The following is a 21,715-nucleotide window of genomic DNA, read 5'->3' as shown; positions in this document are numbered from 1 at the left end:
GAATATTATCAGTAGCACGAAAACAAGGAAAAACATCGAGTACATCCCAATAAAATCCTAGCATAATGCCAATGCCACAGCTTCTGCGCACGGACGTCGTACGAGGACGACAAATTAAACTATTCATGGAATAATGCAAGTGAAATGTTTTTATATGAAACTATGTTCGTCTTTATCAGTCGCGGAAGTATTAACACTGATCTGTTCTTAGATCTGAACATTAAATATTTGGTGTATTTTAGTGACAATTCTTTTCCTTAAGGACAATCTGGCTTTGTGCAAATGACAGAGATAAGTCTCCATTGATATTTTGTCTCAGCAATATTAAAAAACTCTGAAATAACTCATTTTCCTAGTGATACCCCCTCCCTGCCCTACTACGGCACATCTGTAACCACTAAGAAAGATAAGCCACCTTTTTGTTTATAAAAATTTAGCCAAGGCAAAGAATCATTAGACTAACTAAAAAACAAAATAAAGCGGACGGTCTACGTAGAGACAAAAAATTTTCAAAATTAGAGAGAACACTCTCCTTAAACACCAAGAACTAAAGCATGGTCTGCATAAAGAGGAAAATTTTTCAGATTTAGAGAAAACTCTCCTTAGAGACCAAAAACTTAAGCATGGTCTCCATAAAGAGGACAATTTTTCAGATTTAGAGGGAAAACTCTCTCTAGAGACCAAAAACTAAGGCATGATCTGCACAAAGAGGAAAAATTTTCAGAAATAGAGGGAATACTCTCCTTAGAGAGACCCTTAGGAAATAATTAGAGAAAACAAACTTTTTTCAGCCATTAGCCATTATTTTCTAAATAAGGAATATTATTGACAAATAATTACAATCAGTCAGCTGTCCCATGATAAAATTTGCATATAGTCTAAATAGGGCTTATTCCTTTCAACCAATCTAACTATAGGAAATTTTTTAAAAAGAAGGGAAAAGAAAAAATGAAGGAAAAAACGAAGAGAAAAGAAGGAAAAACGAAGAGAGACAGAAAGGAGGGAGAATAGATAAAGATAGTGAGAAAAAACCAAGAGAGCAAGATTATCTGCCTTTTCTAAACGTTGCTTACATCTTGCCAAATAGCTATAATAATAAAATAGTTTGTTAAACAGCGCAGGCTGGGAGTGTTATTAGCATGACCTTGTAATAGCGTGATAAAAATGAAATTTCAAAAAGTATCTGAAGTCTAGTTCATTTCTGAAATAGGGCAACAGCAGCAACGAAAATCATAAAAGTAAGTACTTGATTAAAACAATTTCTTAAGTATGATTCGTGGTTTCGGAACACCCCAAACATTAAGTTTGCACATTAATTTGCATCACTATCATTATTTAAAGCTATTGAAGAAAATATTTAGAAAAAAACAGAAAATGTTATTCCACATCCTTTCTGCTATCATTTCAATACTTTTTTCTATCCTTTTTTTTTCAGAAACATATTCTTTGTGCAGCGTTTTTATTTTTACCCAATGCCTAGGAAATTACTATATATTAAATTATAAAAAAAAATTAACAGGAAACAATATATACCGGAATCTTTGTATTTTTGGAACAGCTGATCTTCTTCGGCAACAACAAAAGGAAGAGTTGCTTTGCTATAATAATCGGGAATCAACTTTATATTATTAATTGCTGTGTCAATCATGTGTGACTTCTCTGTATTTATACCTGAAACGAAAGAACATAAGGGAATACATAAGGGCTTCAACCAACCATTTTAGCGAGAATCATGCACACCTATACACAGGAAACACCCCAGAGCTTCTTCCCAAAATCAGAAAGCCCTCAATTCTGGTCTAACTTTTCATTTCGACGAGTAAGAATTTGAGGAAAATGTTATTTTTCAAGTTCGCTTCAGTAAATCTACGTCTAGTTATAGTTTTTCAATAGAAAGGATTAACTCTTTTAGAGCTTCAAGCGTTTCAAATATAAATGTAAAACATAATATGGTGTCCATCATCTAGTTTTCACATCAATTATAGCTCTAACTTGCTTTGATTTTGGACAAACACGTTGCACATAAGCAATACCATACGGAGAATCAGAGATTGTGTCAGGCATTGGATGCAGGCAATAGTATCTAATAGTTTTGAAAACACTTCTTCCTGAGGTTAGTATGAAGTGTTTTTCGTTCAAATAAGATTTTAAATGAACCGCACTGCCACCCCACAACAATATAGAAACTTTATTGTGTACTGAAATAGTTTCTATGAACTGTATTGACACACTGCTGCATACCACTGTAGGTCGGGCCAAAGAGCATTGATAACTTATAAGAGTGGAAACTGGAGCTAGTGTCAACAACAAAAAAACCTATGAACGTCATCTAGCATCTGACGACACTTGTTATTTTTTCAGGTTTATTAATAAGAATAGTTAGTTTAATTAGTAAACTTGGTAAAATTAGGGTAGTACCACATATTAGAGGTCCCATTAGAAGCCCCGACACATATTAGATGACGTTAATAGTTTATTCTGTCGACACTAGCACTAGTTTCCACACTTGTAAGATATCCTTACTCTTTGGGTCAGGTTACTTACTTTGTTAGCTGCTTCTGTTCCAAAGCAATTTCCAAACAATGCAAGGGTGAATAGCAACTACTTTGAAGGTTATTAAGACCCCATGGGATATTTGCCCAGCTCTACATATCACTTGCAAGGAATGGAGCCAAAGAAGGTGGATTCCAAAAAGTCCCAAGAAAACCATCCTTTATTGATTCTTTGAGCAATGACATTTGCTAGTTCGTTCATATCTATCTGTAGCGTTACACCGTTACACTAAACACTGGTTAATGACAGTTGTAACTGGAATATTACGATGGATAATATTTGGCATTTTTTCTAAATAGCGAATATAAGCGTTATTACAATACATCCTAAGATAAGCTTCAATTTCTTGATCCCTAAAATTATTAATTATAAGAATATTGCTATAGTTTGTATTTTTATCTTTAAGGTTCATGCTTCCTCTGAAACGAACGATTTTGCGATGGTCTACAGCAGTAGCTTGAAGCAAAGGGGCAAGATACATATGTCATTGTTCCATTATATACGTCATCTATCCATTCACCAAGCACAAATTAGGATTTTATGTCAACTTGTTCTAGGAAAATGATCCAAACTTGCTTAAAAATAGGGAAATTTTGCTTTTTCTGAAATTTCCAATCATTTTTCAATTCAGAGAAAAAAAAATGCAAAGCACATTTAAACAATTTAACTTGTCGGATGCCTTGAGCTGCATCTCAGGTCTCGAACGATGATATTGTCACTGTCGTCAATACAACAACACTATCGTAAGTAATTGTCGGCAATACATTATAAATGTCGTCAATAAAACAATAAACTGTTGCCCCACGTAGAATCAATAAAATCGTAGGATTTCCGAAAACCACAAGCAGAAAACTTGCACATGGAACATGCATCATTACAGCTTGGACCATCAAAGGTTAACTCACTCTAAATTCCCCAAGTAACTTGTATAATTAAAAATAAATTAATTATGAAACGTTAATACAAGCTCGATTTTATGTTCTTAATGTACTGGTAATTTAGGTCCAATTCCGAGCAGAATCCCTGGGCTATAAATGACCTTATTTAATGATTAAAATTTAATCATTTTAGACCATTCCCTAAATAGTACTGCGTCAAAATAATGCAACTAGTATACATCTACTGAGGCTGTAGGGAGTAAGGATCCACAAGGTCCTATCCCCTACCATTTTATATATATATAACCGTTCCATCCTTCTCATTTCAGCAATGGTAGCATACCCACCTCGCAGAACGGAATTTTGATTACTGCCTTTTATCTCATTATTTTCGTGGCTCGAGCGCCTTCTTCAACGCCAAAACTCCTTAATAGGTACATTTCATAATCCAGATGTAATTTAAAACAAAACCCCTTTAATTAGAAATTTCAGTTTTTATGTACTATATGGCTTCAATTCCTCGAATTTCAAATTGTATCACGGATTAATTGGGAAAAACTTATATGATTTTTGCTTAAATTACTAGGGACCAATCCCAGAAATGTTTCCTGCATAATCATGGATGTGCATAAGACAAGGCCGTAACATGACTACTTCAACTGTTCAAACTATAAATTATTCTTTGGTTCTGATCCAAATAGGATTAGCGACCTTTGCAAAATTTTGTTCCCATGCCACTGGAGCTACACTCGTCAGGCAACCCCCCCCCCCTAAAAAAAAAATTATTTGATGCATTTATAATTTCTTACTTGTGTTCAAAGCAAAAGGAATGATATAGTCCTTTCTGGCCCATTTTGTCGCTTGGAAATATCTCAAGAACTGTGGTCTTGACTACAGTTCTTGCAGTCAGGAACGACGGAACTCACTAATGTCTCAAGAACTGCGGTCAATTGAACCCTCTCTACAATTGTTGAAGACCTTATAGAAGCGTGGCGCTATAAGACTTACACTGGGTAGCACAGTCCCTCTTGAATTATATTGTGTGCAACTTCATTAGCAAGATAAAATTTGGTGAGATTCTCCATCCTTACCCTAGAGATGTTTACTGAGAAAGAGGTTCAATAAATAAGAGCTCCTTTCTTTTCCGCCAACAAAACGACTTTGAAACACTGACTATAAATAGACTCATATTAAATGTTGCTTATATATTACCTGGGGGGCTGTACTGCAGAAAGGTAACGTGAGCATGCAGATGATAATATGATGGCTGATAATGAAAATATATTCTTATTTGGCTTGGAGATATGTTGAATTTCTTCTTTAATATTTCCTTAAAAAAAAAACAACAACAAATGGGTATAATTCGTCAAACGATGATTATTCACTATTATGAAGCTGCAAGCTGAATAGGCTTCCTCCCCGAACCAAACTATACTACCCTCTCTCAAGAAAGCTGTCCAAATTAACTTCAAAACACAAAATACACAAGGATCTGATAATATAATTGGCTCTAAGAAATGTGTGTATCTGAAGAATCATATCCTACTAACCACGAAAGAAGAAAGAATACAAGTTTTGCCTCCCCCCCCCCCAGTAAAATCGCACCAATTCATCCACAAGAAGAAATAAGAGATACATAAAGATTACTGCCAAGTTAATGGAAATATGTTTTAAAGATAAATGTTGAGGGTCTAGGTCAGTGGTTTCCAACAGTTTTCGGGTCATGCCTCACCAAGGCATTTCAAACATTCTGATGCACCCCCCCCCCCTCCCTTATCACGATATTTGAATATCATTGTTGAAACTTTTACGTGTATTCGCTTGAAGAAAGCTTAAAAAACCATCAGCTTGTTTGTTTTTGCAGGTTGTCCTTTAGGCATTTTTTATGTCAATGAAAATTACTGTCTGTATAAAACGCTTTTTATACAATGCATTACGTTGTTGCAATACTATCATGCATCCTCTTTGTTCTAAGTAAAGCCTTTAACACAGGTCTAAGTAAAGCCTTTGTCCGATGTTAAAACGACGCATCCTCAGTCCCACCTTTTCCTTGCATACACAAAAGATTAGCAACAGTTTCATACCTGGAAGAGTTTTTTATCTTCCGGTGGAAGGGCCCACAACGTCATCTTAAAAAAAAGCCTTTAAATGAAATGATGAACTTCGTATCCTGGTGATTCATTTCTCAGCTGATATCTTTTGGAGCATCCTTTCTCAGGACGCTCCTGATTTATTTTTTTGGGCCTCTAACCCTTGACTTTAAAAGTGTTCCTTAATCTAATTTTATCAGCCCTTTATACTCGTCTTGTATGAGATCTGTTGCAGAATAGGGAAACTCGCTTTATGCCAAGGCTCTCAAATCTCCCTTGACAATATTTCAGAGGATCCAAGGTAGGTACAGTACGACATAATTGTAAAACCTAATGACCAAACTAAAACTAAACTATAGCATAACTAAAACCTAACTGCTTTATAGGCTTATGGCATTAATGACTGTCTCAAGCAAGTGCATTGACTCATGTTCTTCTGAGTTCTCTGTTCAGCAAGAAATACAAAAGAAAACAGAGCCGTTCAAAAAGAGGGAAGGAGGGAGGGGAGGGTGCCTCGGGTGCCGTGGTTGGAAGGCGGATGCCCACTTTGATCGAATTGTTCGCTTTGATTCGGCATTTTTGCTTATATTTGACTCAGGAGGGAGGAGGGGGATGGAAATAATTCTTCTCCAAGCAGTACCAACCCTAGGAACGGCTCTAGTTGACCCTAGGAAGGCAACAGGATGAACGCTTAAGACGAATAGATGGAAACACAAGACGAAAGAGCCAGATTTTATAACAGACGAAAAAATAAAATTACAGAAAAGCCTATTGTAAGAGATTAAGAAAATATTTTATTATTGTACGCATTAATGTATAGAAACTTCAATTTTATAATTAGAAAGCATTACATCCTAGTAAGTCTGAACTTTGCAAGAAATAGTTTGAGCTATTTGTCCCTTACTCTTCTGGTTTAGCAGTGTATAATTATACACCATTTTAGAAGGTTAATCATTGGCTTATCAAAGCTGTTCGATCGCAAAAGTATTATTTCTCACATCACAGAAGTTGGAAAAAACCTCTGTTTGTAAATTCACATTGCATGATTTCAACTATAATTCTTTGATAGCACTACCTTCGAAAACTTTAAATACAATCCAATGGATCAGGATTCTAAATTACTAAGAAATTTCTGCCATCGATTACAAATCCCTATATCATTTGATGTTCTCGTCAACTATTTCCTTTCACATGATTTTAAAACCACAATTCATAGTCTGATGAAAAAAATTCTAGATATTACTAGCATCATCTTTATTGGAAACAATCCGGAGCAATGTGCATGGATTCTTACTGAGCCAAGTGCACTTAAATAACAATCATAGATTCTAATATGGTAGTTTTGGGGCCAAAAGAAGAGCAATAAATAGTGACTAGAGGCCATAACTGGAACAGAAGAATAAGAGGTTGTGTACTGAAGCCTATTGGAGTATTTGATATGGAATATGTGATCATCAATCTAACTATTTATAGACACCCTACATTGATGACAGCATTTTCCCTTTTTCAAAAAGAGAAAAGGATAGAGATTTGTATTGAGAGGGCTTAGTTGTCAGATAATTTTGATGGAGCACAAAATCGTACATCTGCATTCTGGAGCTTAGAGTAAGTTCGGTCATTTACCACTCAAGTTCCTTATAAGATAATCCCTAGTTTGCTTCATTTTTCTTTTGATCTCTTTATTTCACAGTTTATCTAAAATAACAATAAAAGATTTGGACGGTTAAATACAATAATTTAAAAGCAAAGATTGAAACAATAATTCTTCGCTTTCAAGGCTGCTCTTCCTCCAATTTTCAATTGTATTTTACTCTTTGTTTTCATAATGGCAATTTGGTTTTCCCTCTCGTCATTTTCATATCCCTTCCAGGCCAACTACCATGACCAAGATACCAACTCAAATTCCGCCACAGTATGTGCTAGGTAAATTTCTAATTTTATTATGAGATTTCTGCTAAAAATTAGGCAAGATGTATAGAACTGGAAAAACTTGGCAGTGAATAATCCCATACAAAGGAGGACAAGGATTAAGAAAAATTAAAATTCCGAAATTCAACAGTGCTTTTTCCTATCTTCGAAGCCCTGCCTCCTTCAGACATGGGTAAAACTGAATAACGAGATATTTTAGTTTCACTTGTACCATTTTCAGCCATTTCCATCTTCAACACGGAACCTTTTTTGTCCAACAAAAGGCCTCTTTTTTTATAGGCCTTTGTGAAAAATAAGCCAAAATTATGAAGCTTTTTTATTGATTGTAGACTACAAAGTAAGACCATACCTTAGATTTGCCTCGAATATTCTCTAAAAGAGGCAGATGATCTGGATTCAATCTTCTGATTGACTTCAATCCTTTTCTATGAACAATGGCAATTAGGTATAGACTGCTGACAGTTTTTCCGTCCCACTTAGCATCAGGTAGTAAAACAAATCCTGTGTCTGGATTTGGATCCTCGAATATTATTCTATCTGCTTCCTTTGTGTGGTTAAGGATATTATACACCCACTGAAAAACAATATTCAATAGAATTTTAAGAATAAAGAGTAAAAAAACTTCAAAGTCCCACTCCTTCTGGCTTTGCAGGTCTGGTTTACTTTTGCTCCACCTTGGTTTTACTAGTCTGGGCCCTTTTGGAAGAACTTAACCAATCTTAGAAAAAAAACAGAAGATTTTTCTAACAAAAAATTTTCTTTCAAACCTTGGCCCTTCTTCCTCCAAAAAAACTTTCGCTCAAACCCGAGCCCTCCTTTCCCTGAAAGAAGGTTTGGAGATGTGCTGTCATTGAGAAAAATTTCTTGTAGGTCCTTGTAGAGAACGCTTCCCAATAGGACAAAAACTGTGTAAGCATTTAAGTTTTGAATACACGTTAGAAAAATTGAACGTTTTTTTTTGCAAAAAAAACTTTCATCCAAACCAACACCCTTCTCTCCCCCCCCCCCCTAAAAAAATTAGATTTGTTTCCCATTGTGAAAACCTTCTGGGATGTCCTTGTATAAAATACTTTCTACTAGGACCAAAATCCTAAAAGTGCTTAGGTTTTGATAACATGTTAGAAAAATACAGTTTTGTTTAACAAAAAACAAAAAAACTTTCAAACCCGAACCCTCCTTTCCCCAAAAAAGAAAACTTTCGAGATTTTCTATCTATTTGGAAAGCCTTCTGGGATGTCTTTGTATAGAATATTTATATTAGGATCAAAACTGTGTAAGCACTAAGTTTCAATTACATGTTAGAAAAATAGAATGTTTTTTCTAACAAAGGAAACTTCTGTTCAAACCTGAGCCCTTCTTTCTCCGAGAGCAAAAACTTTGCAGATTTGTTTCCATTGAGATAATCTTCTGGCATGTCCTTGTATAAAATACTTCCTACTAGGACCAATATTGTATGAGCAGTCAAGTTTTAATTACACGTCAAGAAAATGTGTCTTTCCATAACTGCAAATCAGCCATTAACAGTCAATACCTGCAGGAAATTGTCCAAGAATGTCACATAGGTAATCAAAAAAGAACTCTTGTAGATACAGACATGCATAACAAGCAAGTATTTGGTTTAGGCAAGATTTCGGATCCATTTTATAACCTTATCCTTATCAGTCCAAGGTTATCTTACTTTTCTCCTCTCCTCTAGCAAGTTATTTAATAAAATGATCCTAAAATCAGTAGTAACAAATTAGAGGAGCAATGAAAACCAAAAAAGGAACCAGACGCAAGCAAACATAAGCCTTTTGCTGGGATCTGTTTTTAATTCACTGTTATTAAGGTAAATCAAATTGTGCATCGACAAAAGAGAATACAGTATGCACAACGCTAAAAAATGCAACTCTAGTGAGATTCAAATTATTAAAAAGATACTTTAACTATATATTGCTTTTTGTTGACTTGCTCTCCCAAAAACATAAAAAACAACAAATACAAGCTCTCCAGGACGAATATCTTGTTTATCCTTTAGGGGATCCGAGCTTTGGGGCAGGAGGGAGGGGTGCCTCTGAATTCTCAGCTCTTAGGATATCTTGCAGAGGGAATTTCCAGGGCATTGGTACTTAAAAGTCTAGTTTATATTGATTTGACCAGTGGATTGGGTTGGTCCATCAATGGTTTCTTTCTTTTCTTATCAATTAGGGGAAAATAAACTACTTTTTAATTTATATACCTGAATACTAAAATTGCTCTCCTCGATATGCGGCAAGGTCACTTTGTGATAGTACTCTGGTGATTCTAATATCAGATGGTACTTTTTCTTTCTATATTTTTGGAGATGCTTTTCAGTGGCTGGGTAAATAAAAGTAACTTTGAGACCTGAAAATAAAAGAGGATCAGATCATAATTATTTTTTTCTTTTCCATTTTTCATAAAGACAGTAATATTTTCAAAATTTTAAACTAAAATTCAAAATTGAATGCACAAAAGGAAAAAAAAACAAATTAGTTACAGACAAAAACATGAATTACTGACCAATTTAGTATACACATGTCATGAAACCAAAACCATGGCAGTAATTTGCTGGTCATCAGAATCTCAAGGAAATAATTATCTGATAAATCACTTTGCTGCTCATTTTCATCACAACATATTTGGACAAAAGAATGTAAAGCAACCAAAATTGGGGTTAAAAATGACAAAAAATTACACTAAAAAATGAACATTAGCATTTTGCCCCTACTTACAGGTAATTCTTTTCAATTAATAACTAACTAGTATTGTTTCTAACTTGTCTTTAACTAGCTAGATTGCTTAGTAGGGTTAAAGAATTTGATACTGAAAGTTGGACTTTACCATTTTGGTTTAAAATCTTATCTAACCTGGTAAAAAGATGTTGGCTGAGAAAAAAGGACAATAATTCCCAAGCACTTGCTTATCATAGATATCAAACTTACATACTGCCTCAACACTGACTTTTTCTCAGTAATGACGTTTGGGGCTTACTTTTGTCTGTTCGGACTCAAATGGGTTTATGGCCGTCAATGAGACTGTACTTAAAGAAAAGGGAATAGTAGCCAAACTCTTTTACCATGAGAAAAGCCATTCCATAAGCCATTTTCTAATTCCAATCCATGAAACTTTGAAAAGGTTTGCAAAAGATATTCATCCAAATATTTTAAAAGCTTCAATATTAACAAAAATAAATTATGAAAATGACTTGAATTTTCAACAGGCCATTTAAAAAATATGGAAGACAGCTTATATGTCTTATGAAGGTTTCAAATTTAGTTTGTGTTGATTGACAATTAAAGATAGAAATTTTAAGCAAAAATAACTCTTCTTTAAACATGAGCTACTAAGCAATTAACGATAAGATTTGAATGAATAACAATAGATCACACAAAAACTTCAACTCACAAAGATGTCCATGATATGCAACTTAAATAAAATTGTAATTTGAAGGAATACACAGTTCCCATATATGTACACAGCTTAAAAATGGGATACAAGAGCATTCTTTGAAGCATGAATATGGTATATCTTAAAAAATGTCTAAGGATTCTGACATGTGAATTATAAACCTGTTTTGCAAAGCCAAATACCAAACACACATTAAGTTGACACATTAAATACCAAAAGCTTTTTTGACACTTTTTACTTCTACAAGGGAATCCCAATTCAAACCTAGGACTGTTCATTTTTCTTATCCCCAGGATTTGTCTGCCTTTTTACTTTGTACACTTATAATTATGCAGAAAATATTTGAGCACAAGGGACATTAGAGGAAGATTCCCAATCTTGAGCCCTTCCACTTCCTCAGGAAAAATTCCATAAATCTTACTAGAATGCCTGGAAACATAAAATTCTGGAAACCAACAAAAAGCACTATTTTTCAAACTTGGGAATATATGCATACCATTTAAGCTTTCTGGTAATGTAGCCTCATAAAATCCATATATATCATTTGCTTCTTTTTTAACAATGGAAGTCAAACTACATATACCATCTTCAAGATGTTTAATATCATTAGGAAAATGTAGTCTTTCAATTATTAGAACCAAGCTTTCATCACTGTTGTCAAACTTTCCATGCAAGAATATTGTTTTGTTTTCGGGTTGTTCATTGAGAACTTCAACAATTCTAAACCCTTTTAGGCTGCTGATGTTGTCTATGTTCATTTGAACAGCTTTGATGATGCAGAACCACCTAAAAACAAAACTTATCTTTAGCAAAGATTTCCACTCTAAATTCACAAGTTTTAAAGAGTATTTGTGAACCATGACTGACATAGGCATCCATTTGCTCTTGAGAAATGGATAAAAAACAATGAAAAATAGAAACATTGACAACAATTTTAAAATTTGGACTTCTAAACAATTAAAAGCTTTGCATTAGTTATGGCCCAAAGGGAGACTGCAGTAGCTTCAAATTTTAACCTGTGATCCATTAAAACACTCACTATTTGGATTTTAATTGGAAAATGTTCTATGTTTAATCCAGTAAACTATTGCAAAAAATGAATGACTTGAATGACTGTGATCTTGTAGGTTTTAACTAGAGCATATTCCAACAAAAGAAAAAAATCTGCTTAATTTCACACAAAATATCCAAAGAATTAGATTTTACAGGAGATAGTAATCACAAAGCTATTTTGAAACCACTCTCAGCCACTGTTCTGTTTTCTAGATCATGGGTCATCAACTTGCAGCCTGCATGCAGCCCACAAGGCGTACTGGTGCAGCCTGCAAGACACTTGCTGCAACGCACCAGACAGACCATATTAATCACCATAATGATACAAAATGAAGTGAAAGGGGGTGCCATGATGGCACCCCCTTTCACTTCTAGATGGCACTGCCATCTAGCATTCTCGAAAAAATCTGTAAGCCTCATCTAGCTCAGTTAGTTTGATTTTCAACTATTCAATCCCGACCAATTGTTTTGGTATGTTACACTTTCTTGTTTTTCAGCAAAACCTTCTCAAAGTTTGGGAAATACTCCCCAAAAAAATACTTTGTCTTTGGATTTTCTCTTTTTATTCTTTTTAGTTCAGTAAAATCTAGCGCTTGGGGCAACAAATGAAAGCCAAATTATCTGGTCATGTTAGGTGGTCATCTTGTGGCAAAAGTTTCAGAAGAAAAAACAATGCTTGATTTTGCAGATGGGTGTCATCTGGTATATAGTGGGATGGGAAAACATGGTAAACACTGGGACATTTCCCAGCATGTATCAGATAAAGCCCATCTACAAAATCAAGGGTAATTTTTTCAAAAGGGTTTAAGTACATCAAGGTTGTCAAAGGAGCATAAATACAATACCTCAGGAACAGAATAGGTATTAAGTTTCCACTTTCAGGGAAACTAGAGGGGGAGTAAAACTAAATCAAAAGGTACAATACATAACCAGATTGGTGGCCGGCGTTTACCCCCCCCTCCTCATGGAAAATAAGGCTTTCCATGTTGGAGAACTCTCTTTGAGATTTATTTTTTTAATTTCTGTAGGGGAAACGAATTTTGGTACTTGTAAATTATGCGCCACTAACTCAAGTTTACACTTTGTAAAAATCGAGAACACACCAGTTTTTTTTTTGTTAGTTTCTTCCTTACTTTAGAAAGAAATTGCGCTATAGATTTGTACATTAGGGAGGGGGGGGGGGGGGGTAAGCATAGCGGGTCTGCATGCAAAATGTGTTTGGTACAATTACTCTGCATATTACATAGATAGATAAGTAAGTATATTTTAAAGCCAAATATACAGCCATAAACACAGTAAAATAACATAAATGAATATAGTGAATGGGAGTGGAGTGTTTAATCCCCCCCACGGAGAGTAGCCCCCACGGAAAATAACCCCTCCTTGGAAAATACCCTCCCCCCTGTGGAAAATAAGATTTCTAAATTTGAAAGTTTTATTTGAGTTTTTTTTAGTTTTGTTGAAAAGCTAAGGAATGGGAAAAAGAGGAATTTACTCACCAGAAGTGTCTTAAAAAATTGGAAAACAACACAAATAAATTAGTGTTGAAAAGGCTTCCCTATGAACTTCTGCAATTTTTGGCAAACAAAATTTAGGCAAACAATCATCAAAATTAAGCTAAAACAAATGGCACCAAAAAGTTTAAGAAGGTTTGGCTATCCTTTGAAAGGGGGTAGGAGGGGGGCCATGAGCCCCACCTGGAAATTTGGGACTATATAGTAATTATAAAGAAACCAAAGGAAAAAAGTAGAAGAGGGGGAAACCATGGAAAAAATGTTTGTTGCCCCATTGTTGGCTGCCTGCCAATAGATTTTGACCCATAATAAGTAAAAATTTAATTTCTAATTTGTGACTGAGTGACCCCTAACAAGTTTTCCAAAAAAAAATTTCTGTATGATTTGGTTGGAGCAAAAAAAAAAAAAAAAAAAAATAAACATGCATCCGTGATCTTTCTTCTGGCAAAAAATACAAAATTCCACATTTTTGCAGATAGGAGCTTGAAACATCTACAGTAGGGTTTTCTGTCGTGCTTAATCTTGTGGTTTGATTTTCATTAAGATTATATCACTTTTAAGGGGTGTTTCCCCCCTTTTTTTGAAAATAAGGCAAATTTTTCAGGCTCGTAACTTTTGATGGGTAAGACTAAACTTGATGAAACTTATATATTTGAAATCAGCATAAAGATCAGATTCTTTTGATGTATCTACTGGTATCAAAATTCCGTTTTTTAGAGTTTCGGTTACTATTGAGCCGGGTCGCTCCTTACTTACAGTTTACCACAAATTGTTTAATTGCTGATCAAAGTTTATGCCTTTCATTCATGTTATTTTACATGTCCGTATAAAACTCTATAGCAGAAATTTATTTTTAAAGTAACGAAGAAACTAACAAAAAAACTGGTGTGTTCTCGAATTTTACACAGTGTAAACTTGAGTGAGTGGCACATAATCCACAAGTACCAAAATTCCTTCCCCCTACGGAAATTAAAAAAATAAGTCTCAAATAAAATTCTCAAACTTGAAAAGCCTTATTTTCCAGGGGGGGGGGTATTTTCCGCGGGGGGTATTCGCCGGGGGGGGGGGGGGTATTTGCCTAGAACCATCCAGATTATCAAAAGCCTGTATGTGCAATATCACAGGAAAAAAAGGGGTACATTGGAACTTTCAGAGGATATTATTGGGGATGCTGAACCAAATCAAAAGACTATGTCCATCCATGTTTGTCATAAGGGCATATTACAGCATCTAAGGAATGAATAAAGGTATTGAGTTGAAACTTAGGGACCTCTTGAGGGGGATTCATAACTAAATATGGATGTTGAAATGGTCTATCTGTAATATATATGGGACGGCTAAGGACATAAAGACGAAACTATAAAGAGATATTGCCAAGAATATTGAACAAAATCAATATGTACTCTATAAATGCAGGTTGTCAAAAGGGCATATGAACAATTATCTGAAAAACAGCTGAAAGCATTAAATTGAACCTTTGAGGGCTGCTACAACTACTAATTATGCAATTAGTACTACTGCTATTGTGACTTTTTCAAACTGTGACTGCTTTTAACTGTTTGAATTTGTGGCTACTTGCAACTGTAAATATTTGTGAATGTGACTGATTGTCACTGCAACCCCCAACTAATTGTAACTACAATTGCCAGTGCAGATGACTTAACTGCATGAACTGCTTTGCTATAGCAAACAACTAGACAATCCCTCAAAACTGGAGCTATCCCAAAAAGACAGGGATAGACTGGTTGGCAGGTTTCCAAGCTTAAAATCCCCAACTGTTGCTACTCAAGCCTGAATCCACAAGCTTGGGTCATCCAACAAGCTTTAACAGAGTCAGCACTGTACATTTCTTCTCAAACCCAAAGTCAGTTCTAGAAAAGCTTCCTTTTAATGCAATTGACATATACAACTGTGGTGAAAATTCTGTGACCACAGTCAAGTTCTCTCTTTGAAATATATTCATCACCTCAAGGATATATTCACATTGATCATTTTCCAAATTACAAGAAAGCAGTAGAAGAAGCTGGTATAAATTTTGTTTGGCAAAACACTAAAATGAAAAGTACATTAATACAAGTTCAAGCTGAGTTTGAAAACCATGTTCCTGAGTTCACAAAGATCTCACGTAAGATGGATATTTTGAAAACCCCTTATGCTATGGATATAAGTAATGTACCAAGTGATTTGCAAATCAAGGTGACATATTTGCAAAGTGATACCACACTTAAAATTGGTTTTAATAAAAAAAAAAAAAAAAAAACAATTTGGTGGATTCCTATGGAAGTCTGCCTTCTGAAAACTACAAGGAATTAACAAGGTTTGCTGAGCAATTAATTATTATGTTTGGTAGTACATATATTTGTGAGCAAACTGTTTCAATTCTGAATTATTAAAAAAAAAAAAAAAAAAAAAAAAAAACACACACACACTGTTCTGGGTTATCAGACATACATTTAGGTGCAATATTTCAGGTGTCAACTACAAAAATACAAGCTAATGTAAAAAAAACTTGCAAGTCAAAAGCAACAACTAAAATCTCATTGATAGTATTAACTACAATAAATGTAGTAAAAATATATATTAAACATTTTATTTTTAAGCCTAAAATATTTGTATATAAATATTGTAGTTGTACTCTACTTATTATAGTATACATACAATACTAGACTACAGTGTAATGACCAGTGACCTGAGTGCAACCTGCATAAGATCCCAATGTAAACTTTTGGCCCTTTTACAACAAAAGGTTGCCAACCCATGTTCTAGATCATCAATATTTTTAAATGATTCCTACTATCATGGCCAATGCAGGTTAGTCTTATGCTTTAAAAGACATGGCAATTCTACAAATAGAATTGTGGGAACAGTAATCCCATGCAAGCATTGCAGATGACCATTAATATACATTAGCAGTAGTCATTTTTTTTCAGAAAGTTAGAAATACAGCTAGGAATAGCAGTACAAATGCTTCAAGTTTAGTAGGTAATGCCATTTCACTCCCCTTTTAACCATCTTGGCAAATATGATATTTACTACCGTGACAACTGAGTCCCAGGTCAATCCCCTCCCCAATGTCTAGATATAGTCTCAAGCTATATAAAATATTTAGCTGATTCTTCTGGATTTTTTTTTTGGACAATTTAGAGCTTAGAGCTACAATTCCTGATTATCTTTTGGTTATTCTGTGATGTCAATTCACAGAAATTTAGAAGGGGAGGGGGAAAATGCATTTTCTGATATCTAGTTAGGGGGCAATTTTTTTATATTAAAAAGCCAAGACATTTTTCAATGGATATGCCTCAAAAAGATATTTACAAAATATGAGAAAGGAAAAAAACAGGGGCACAAATGCCTCTCCCTCAATTGACACCAAGGTCTTAAGGGGCAGGATCACATTAATGACAGTGTTGCCACATTGAATTATAGAAATAAATAAGCCAAACTAATTACTTAAATTCAACAATGCTTTTCATCTAAAAAAAAATACATTAGTAATATGTTTAATCTCAAAGTCAGTTACACCTTCTTAACCTGTTTGGTGCCATATGTTTTTTAGCTTATTTTTAATCCATATTTTTTTTTTTTCCTTGGCACCCACTTGTACCAAAAACTGCACAACTGCATACAGTTGTCTTTTTCATATGTTGAATCCCTGATTTTTCTTAATTTTTAAAGACACACAAGCTTCTAATAAACATCAGGTTTCATTTCACTATCCTTGGTACTTTTATAATCATGGATTCACTATACCTTGACAAGGAATGGGAAAAGAGGCAGTGGAGATTCAATTGGGAATTGTTGACTCAAGAGCACTACAGGTCCAGAGGACCTTAAAGCTCTCAAATGTATTAAGGTGAATACTATTCTGATCCCATTTCTACACTCTTTCTAGGCGTAATGGTAGCTAGTGTGACAACTAAATGCCACCCCCTCCCACTAACAAAGTTAATACAACCTTAGGTTATATACAAGAGTTTGGGGATTCTGTTGGTTTGTATTATTTTTTTGTTGTACTTAAAATGTAAAATAATACTTATTTGAAAAAAGGTAAAATTTTGTATACAGCCAAGGCCTATATTGTGTCCCATTACATTTGTAGAGAGTATGGAATGAGGAATTGAGTAGTATTGCTCTTTTGTAAAGTTTTCTCTCCAGGAAAAGAAACTTAGCAAAGATCACCATTTTTCTTTTCAAATTGGTATTATGAACCAACTTTTGATGAAAAAGAAGTGCAAAGAATATGCAAACTAACAAAATGGCAAAATTTTGGTTAGATTTCAGGATATCTTGATTAATACTGAAAATATATAAAATCCTAGTCATAGGCCTATCATTGGAATCATGGGTTAAGGTTACAAATATGACAGAAACAAGATTGAAAAAAAAAACATGTACAATTTGATTGTCCATTATAGCCTATTATATTTAATTATGTGTCCAATCCTCTTTTTAAATATAATAAGAGTTTGATGGACTTTGCTAAAGCTGCAAAGAGCCCTAGTTTGGCCAGTCAAACTAGTATGGGATGGCTGTTACCACTCCTATTAATAAGCATGATGTAGCTGCCCTTTAATCCATTCAGAGAAAGGCCACAGCATGCATAAAGGGTTGCAATTCTTTAAAATTCTGCAAGATTAAGAAACCTTAAGCATCATTAATTTATAGAAGACAAGATTGGGATTCAGCCAATTTGAGTAATTGTCATTGCTCACTAGTGCCATTACAGGATCTAACTTAGTCACTGGGAAATGTAGTTTCACAGAATAATTACTGAAATCATAACTGTGTTACAGCTTTGCCTCCCAATGACCCAGACATGGCCCTACGCTGTATGCAAAAGTGTTTTACTTGTCCTTTTGTTTATTTCTTAAAATCAGGATTGATAACATTGATGAGACCATCCCATCACTGGAAATTTAAGATAATAAGGTAAAATATTGCCATTTATTAAAAAAAGGATAATCAGCAAACTTCTGTATATAGCCTGGGGTAGCCTAGGATTCAAGAGAGGAGGGCTTGAAGCCCATTGCAACAGCAGTGATCATTACTACCTTAATTTGCACTCTTCATAGCAAATTAAGATCTTTTTGGATCTGTGAATTGCTCTACAGTTAATGACAGGGTTGATCACACATCAGATGCAACCTACTAGTAGCCTACTTCTAGGAAACAACCCCTTCCAGAGGCTTAAATGCCTTCTTTAAATATAGACTTAGTCTCTTATCAGTGCCAATCGTTTGGGTAGTTGACCAGTGAATTGGGGGAGAGGGGCCTGTGAAGTTAGCTTATAGGTCATAAGAACATCAGGTCTTTTTTTGGTGATTCTATACACATTACAGTCAAGCATGGTCCTAAAAAGAACCTTGTAGAACCACGCATAAACATAGGGTGATCTACTAGAAATACTTCTATTCAAGAGGCCAAGGACAGAGTATTCATGAGACATAATTTTCTTGAAGTTTGAGTGGAATTTACATTGGTTGTCAACAACAATAGTTGGGAAGAATATATTGATGGATGGATAGCATATTTCTTTTTTTAAACCCAATCAGCACACAATCTTGGTTGAATTGAGTTCTCAAAAGCTAGGCTTGGTCTAGAATCAAAAGAAAGTTGACCAAAACCAAATTAAGGAATTTTTTTCCAAAGTTAAGACAGATATAAGCCTTTTCAGCAATTTACTAAGCCTAAGAAATGGTAAACATTCTAGTTTAGCAACTTTTTCCTATATTAGAAAGGGGATAAATTAGGAAAATGAGACTTTCAGTAATGAATCTAGGGCAAAAAAAAAAATACTCTAGGAAGGTACTGCAAAGCTTCCATGTTAACCACCCTTCTAAATCTTAGAAATTTGCCTACTTCTTCCTATTGAAATTACAACAAAACAATATTTTACCTTAATTTTCAGTTATCAGTTTTCTTTTTTCTGGTGTTAGTTCTGAAAATATAATCCCTGTTGTTTGAGTAGAATTTTAAGCCATACATAAAATTCTACTTTAGCTACTTTTGGCTATCTTGGAAAGGGGTGAGGTTTGGAAAATGAAAATTTCAGGGATGGGTCTACAGGCTAAAATACATCCCAGGGAGGTATTTTGAAGTACCTACATCCACTTCTTCTTGAGGGTCCTGATATTTGCCTACACGACAGGTCTATACCTATTAAAATTTTGAAAAAACAACATTTTACCTTAATTTTCAGTAATCAGTTTCTTTTTCTATGGCTTTAGTTCTGAAATTGCAATTCTTGATATTTGAGTAGAATTTTAAGCCATATCAATGTTGCTGTTTTTTTCAAAATTAAGGAAATGTATTTGCATGTCTTTAAAACCTTATAAATGAGGTTTTGTACTTCATTTTAAGCAGAAGATCTATTTTACAAGGTTTCACTTTTATAACACACAGATTTTTAAAGGTCATCAAAGGTCAGGACCCTCTAAAGAGAAGTGTGATGGTAGGTACTTCAAAATACCTTCCCAGGACATACTTTAGCCTGTAGATCTATCCCTGAAAGTTTCAGTTTCCTAGCCAAACTCCTTTCCAAGATAGCCAAAAGTAGCTAAAGTATAATTTTACCCAGTTTTCTTGTAGTTCATTTGATAAGAAGGTCTACAGTAAAGGAGTAGACACAGGGCCAAGGCTAGGAGTTTGAAAACACATTCCCTGAGCATAATTTAGGGACTCATTCCCAAAACTAGGAATCATAAACCAGGAATTTATTCCCAAGTTTTATTCTCTTAACTTGAATATATTCCAAGATAGCCAAAAGGCCCTCACCTTTATCAAAATTTGTAGCCTTAAAATCACTTGAGCCTGTTAGGCTATAGCCTAGGCTAGAATCAGTGAAAGCCTAGCCTAGGTTAAAAATAAGACCAGTGGAATATCAAATAATACAAGATCAACAGTGTCCAAGGTAATCTTTGATATGTTACAGCCTGCTCTAAATGCAAATAAAACAGATGCCTTTACAAATAATTTTAGCAAAATATACCAGACTACTGAAAAAGGCTTTTCAATTATAGCCAATAGTAATGAAGCTTGACGTCAAATTTGCCCAATCAGAGCTCTAGAATTTTAAAATAGTAAACAAATACATGTGAGAAAAAATGGCTTCCTCAGAATTATTTTCAGAAGTTGAGATTAAAACTGATGTAGAAGAAGTTCAAGTAGACTCTTATTCAGAGGAAATTAAAGATGAAAGTCTAGATGATCAAAACATTGTCAAAGATAACCCAGCAATTCTTGGTTATGCTGGTCTTGATGAGGGTGAAGAAATTGCTTTGCAAGCTCACCATGAGGTAGTTGTAGGCCAAGAGGATAGATACCTCTATGGTGGTGAACAAATCCCATTATCTACAGTTGATGAAATATATACAGAGCCTACCTCTTCACAAAAAACCTGTGGAAAAGTTCTCCCAAAAGCAACAAGGTTTTTGGCACTTTCACCTTATGAAGTTGGTGGAGTGGGTAGCACTGCATGTCACCTTCAGATGAATAACAAGTCTAGAAAAAAATGGGAACAAAAGCAAGTTCAAATCAAGACTTTAGAAGGAGAATTTTCAGTTACAATGTGGGCTGCTGGAACAGATGAAGAAGGTACGCTAGGCTATCTTAGGATTAGCTAACTCAATTTAAGCTTACAGCCTAATTTACAAAGATTCCATAGTTGATTCCTAAACCAAACAATCTCAATTATCCTTGGCTATCACTGAGAATAGGTATAGGCTAGCCTTTAGCCTATTTGACAATCTAGGCTAGTCTCAATATGGTCCAGCTTAAGTAGCCTAAGTTTAGTTAATACATCAACAGCTCTTATTTTGATTTATATTAATTTCTAAGGCATTTGTACAGCCTTCTAAACAATTTGTTCATAGAAGCCCATGAGCTAGGCTACTGTTCTTTTAGTGGAATATGGCTTGTGTAGGCTAATTTTTCATCTAGGTCCATTTAAAAAGTTCTAAAAATACCAATTCTTTTAATTTCACAAGTTTTTATGTTTGAATGAAGAATTAAAAGGGATAGACCTAATTAATAAAAAAAAAATTAGTGATGCTGGTGATGATAGCCTAATTACCGCATAATTAGCGAAGAGATGTATTAATTATATAGTACTTACACTTTTTATGACTATTGTATCCTTTTTTCTATATATTGTATCCAGATTTCACTTGCTTGTGTGGTTCACATTTTCTAGAATGGCAGCCATTTGTTTTCGCTGCCATTTTTATATGGCCGCCATCCACCATTACTGGATGACGTGTTTAGTTATCTTCGCATAATTCACATCGGAACT

General features: G+C 34.6%; 3 protein-coding genes across 4 annotated transcripts in view; 2 read left to right on the top strand and 1 right to left on the bottom strand.

The window, feature by feature from the left end:
- Nucleotides 1-4,085, top strand: part of LOC148953886 (bifunctional glutamate/proline--tRNA ligase-like) — a 20,094-nt gene extending 16,009 nt beyond the window's left edge. Inside the window, exon 4 of the mRNA XM_089085682.1 lies at nt 2,960-4,085. Within this exon, the coding sequence (XP_088941808.1) occupies nt 2,960-3,014 (55 nt within the window). The 3' untranslated portion in view covers nt 3,015-4,085. The remainder of the gene's footprint in view (nt 1-2,959) is intronic.
- The window catches only part of Dcps (Decapping enzyme, scavenger), a 23,437-nt gene extending 1,760 nt beyond the window's left edge, over nt 1-21,677 (bottom strand). The window contains exons 1-6 of one of the 2 annotated variants that reach the window (XM_089085680.1): nt 21,539-21,677; nt 11,355-11,644; nt 9,669-9,814; nt 7,800-8,024; nt 4,644-4,761; nt 1,534-1,671 (exon numbers count right to left, since the gene is read on the bottom strand). In XM_089085680.1, the coding sequence (XP_088941806.1) occupies nt 1,534-1,671; nt 4,644-4,761; nt 7,800-8,024; nt 9,669-9,814; nt 11,355-11,616 (889 nt within the window). In that variant the 5' untranslated portion in view covers nt 11,617-11,644; nt 21,539-21,677. Of the gene's footprint in view, nt 1-1,533; nt 1,672-4,643; nt 4,762-7,799; nt 8,025-9,668; nt 9,815-11,354; nt 11,645-20,199; nt 20,361-21,538 lie in introns of those variants that run through there. The other variant, XM_089085681.1, reaches the window with a different exon arrangement.
- LOC148953884 (transcription factor YY2-like) overlaps nt 20,516-21,715 on the top strand; it is a 41,812-nt gene continuing 40,612 nt past the window's right edge. The window contains exon 1 of the mRNA XM_089085678.1: nt 20,516-21,018. Within this exon, the coding sequence (XP_088941804.1) occupies nt 20,529-21,018 (490 nt within the window). The 5' untranslated portion in view covers nt 20,516-20,528. The remainder of the gene's footprint in view (nt 21,019-21,715) is intronic.

The sequence above is a fragment of the Artemia sp. Qi Xiang Cuo genome, chromosome 3, assembly GCF_049724085.1.
Source record: "Artemia sp. Qi Xiang Cuo chromosome 3, ASM4972408v1, whole genome shotgun sequence".
In the NCBI taxonomy this organism is placed as follows: domain Eukaryota; kingdom Metazoa; phylum Arthropoda; class Branchiopoda; order Anostraca; family Artemiidae; genus Artemia; species Artemia sp. Qi Xiang Cuo.
Note: the sequence above shows the minus strand (reverse complement) of the source record. Positions and strands in the feature narration are given on the sequence as shown.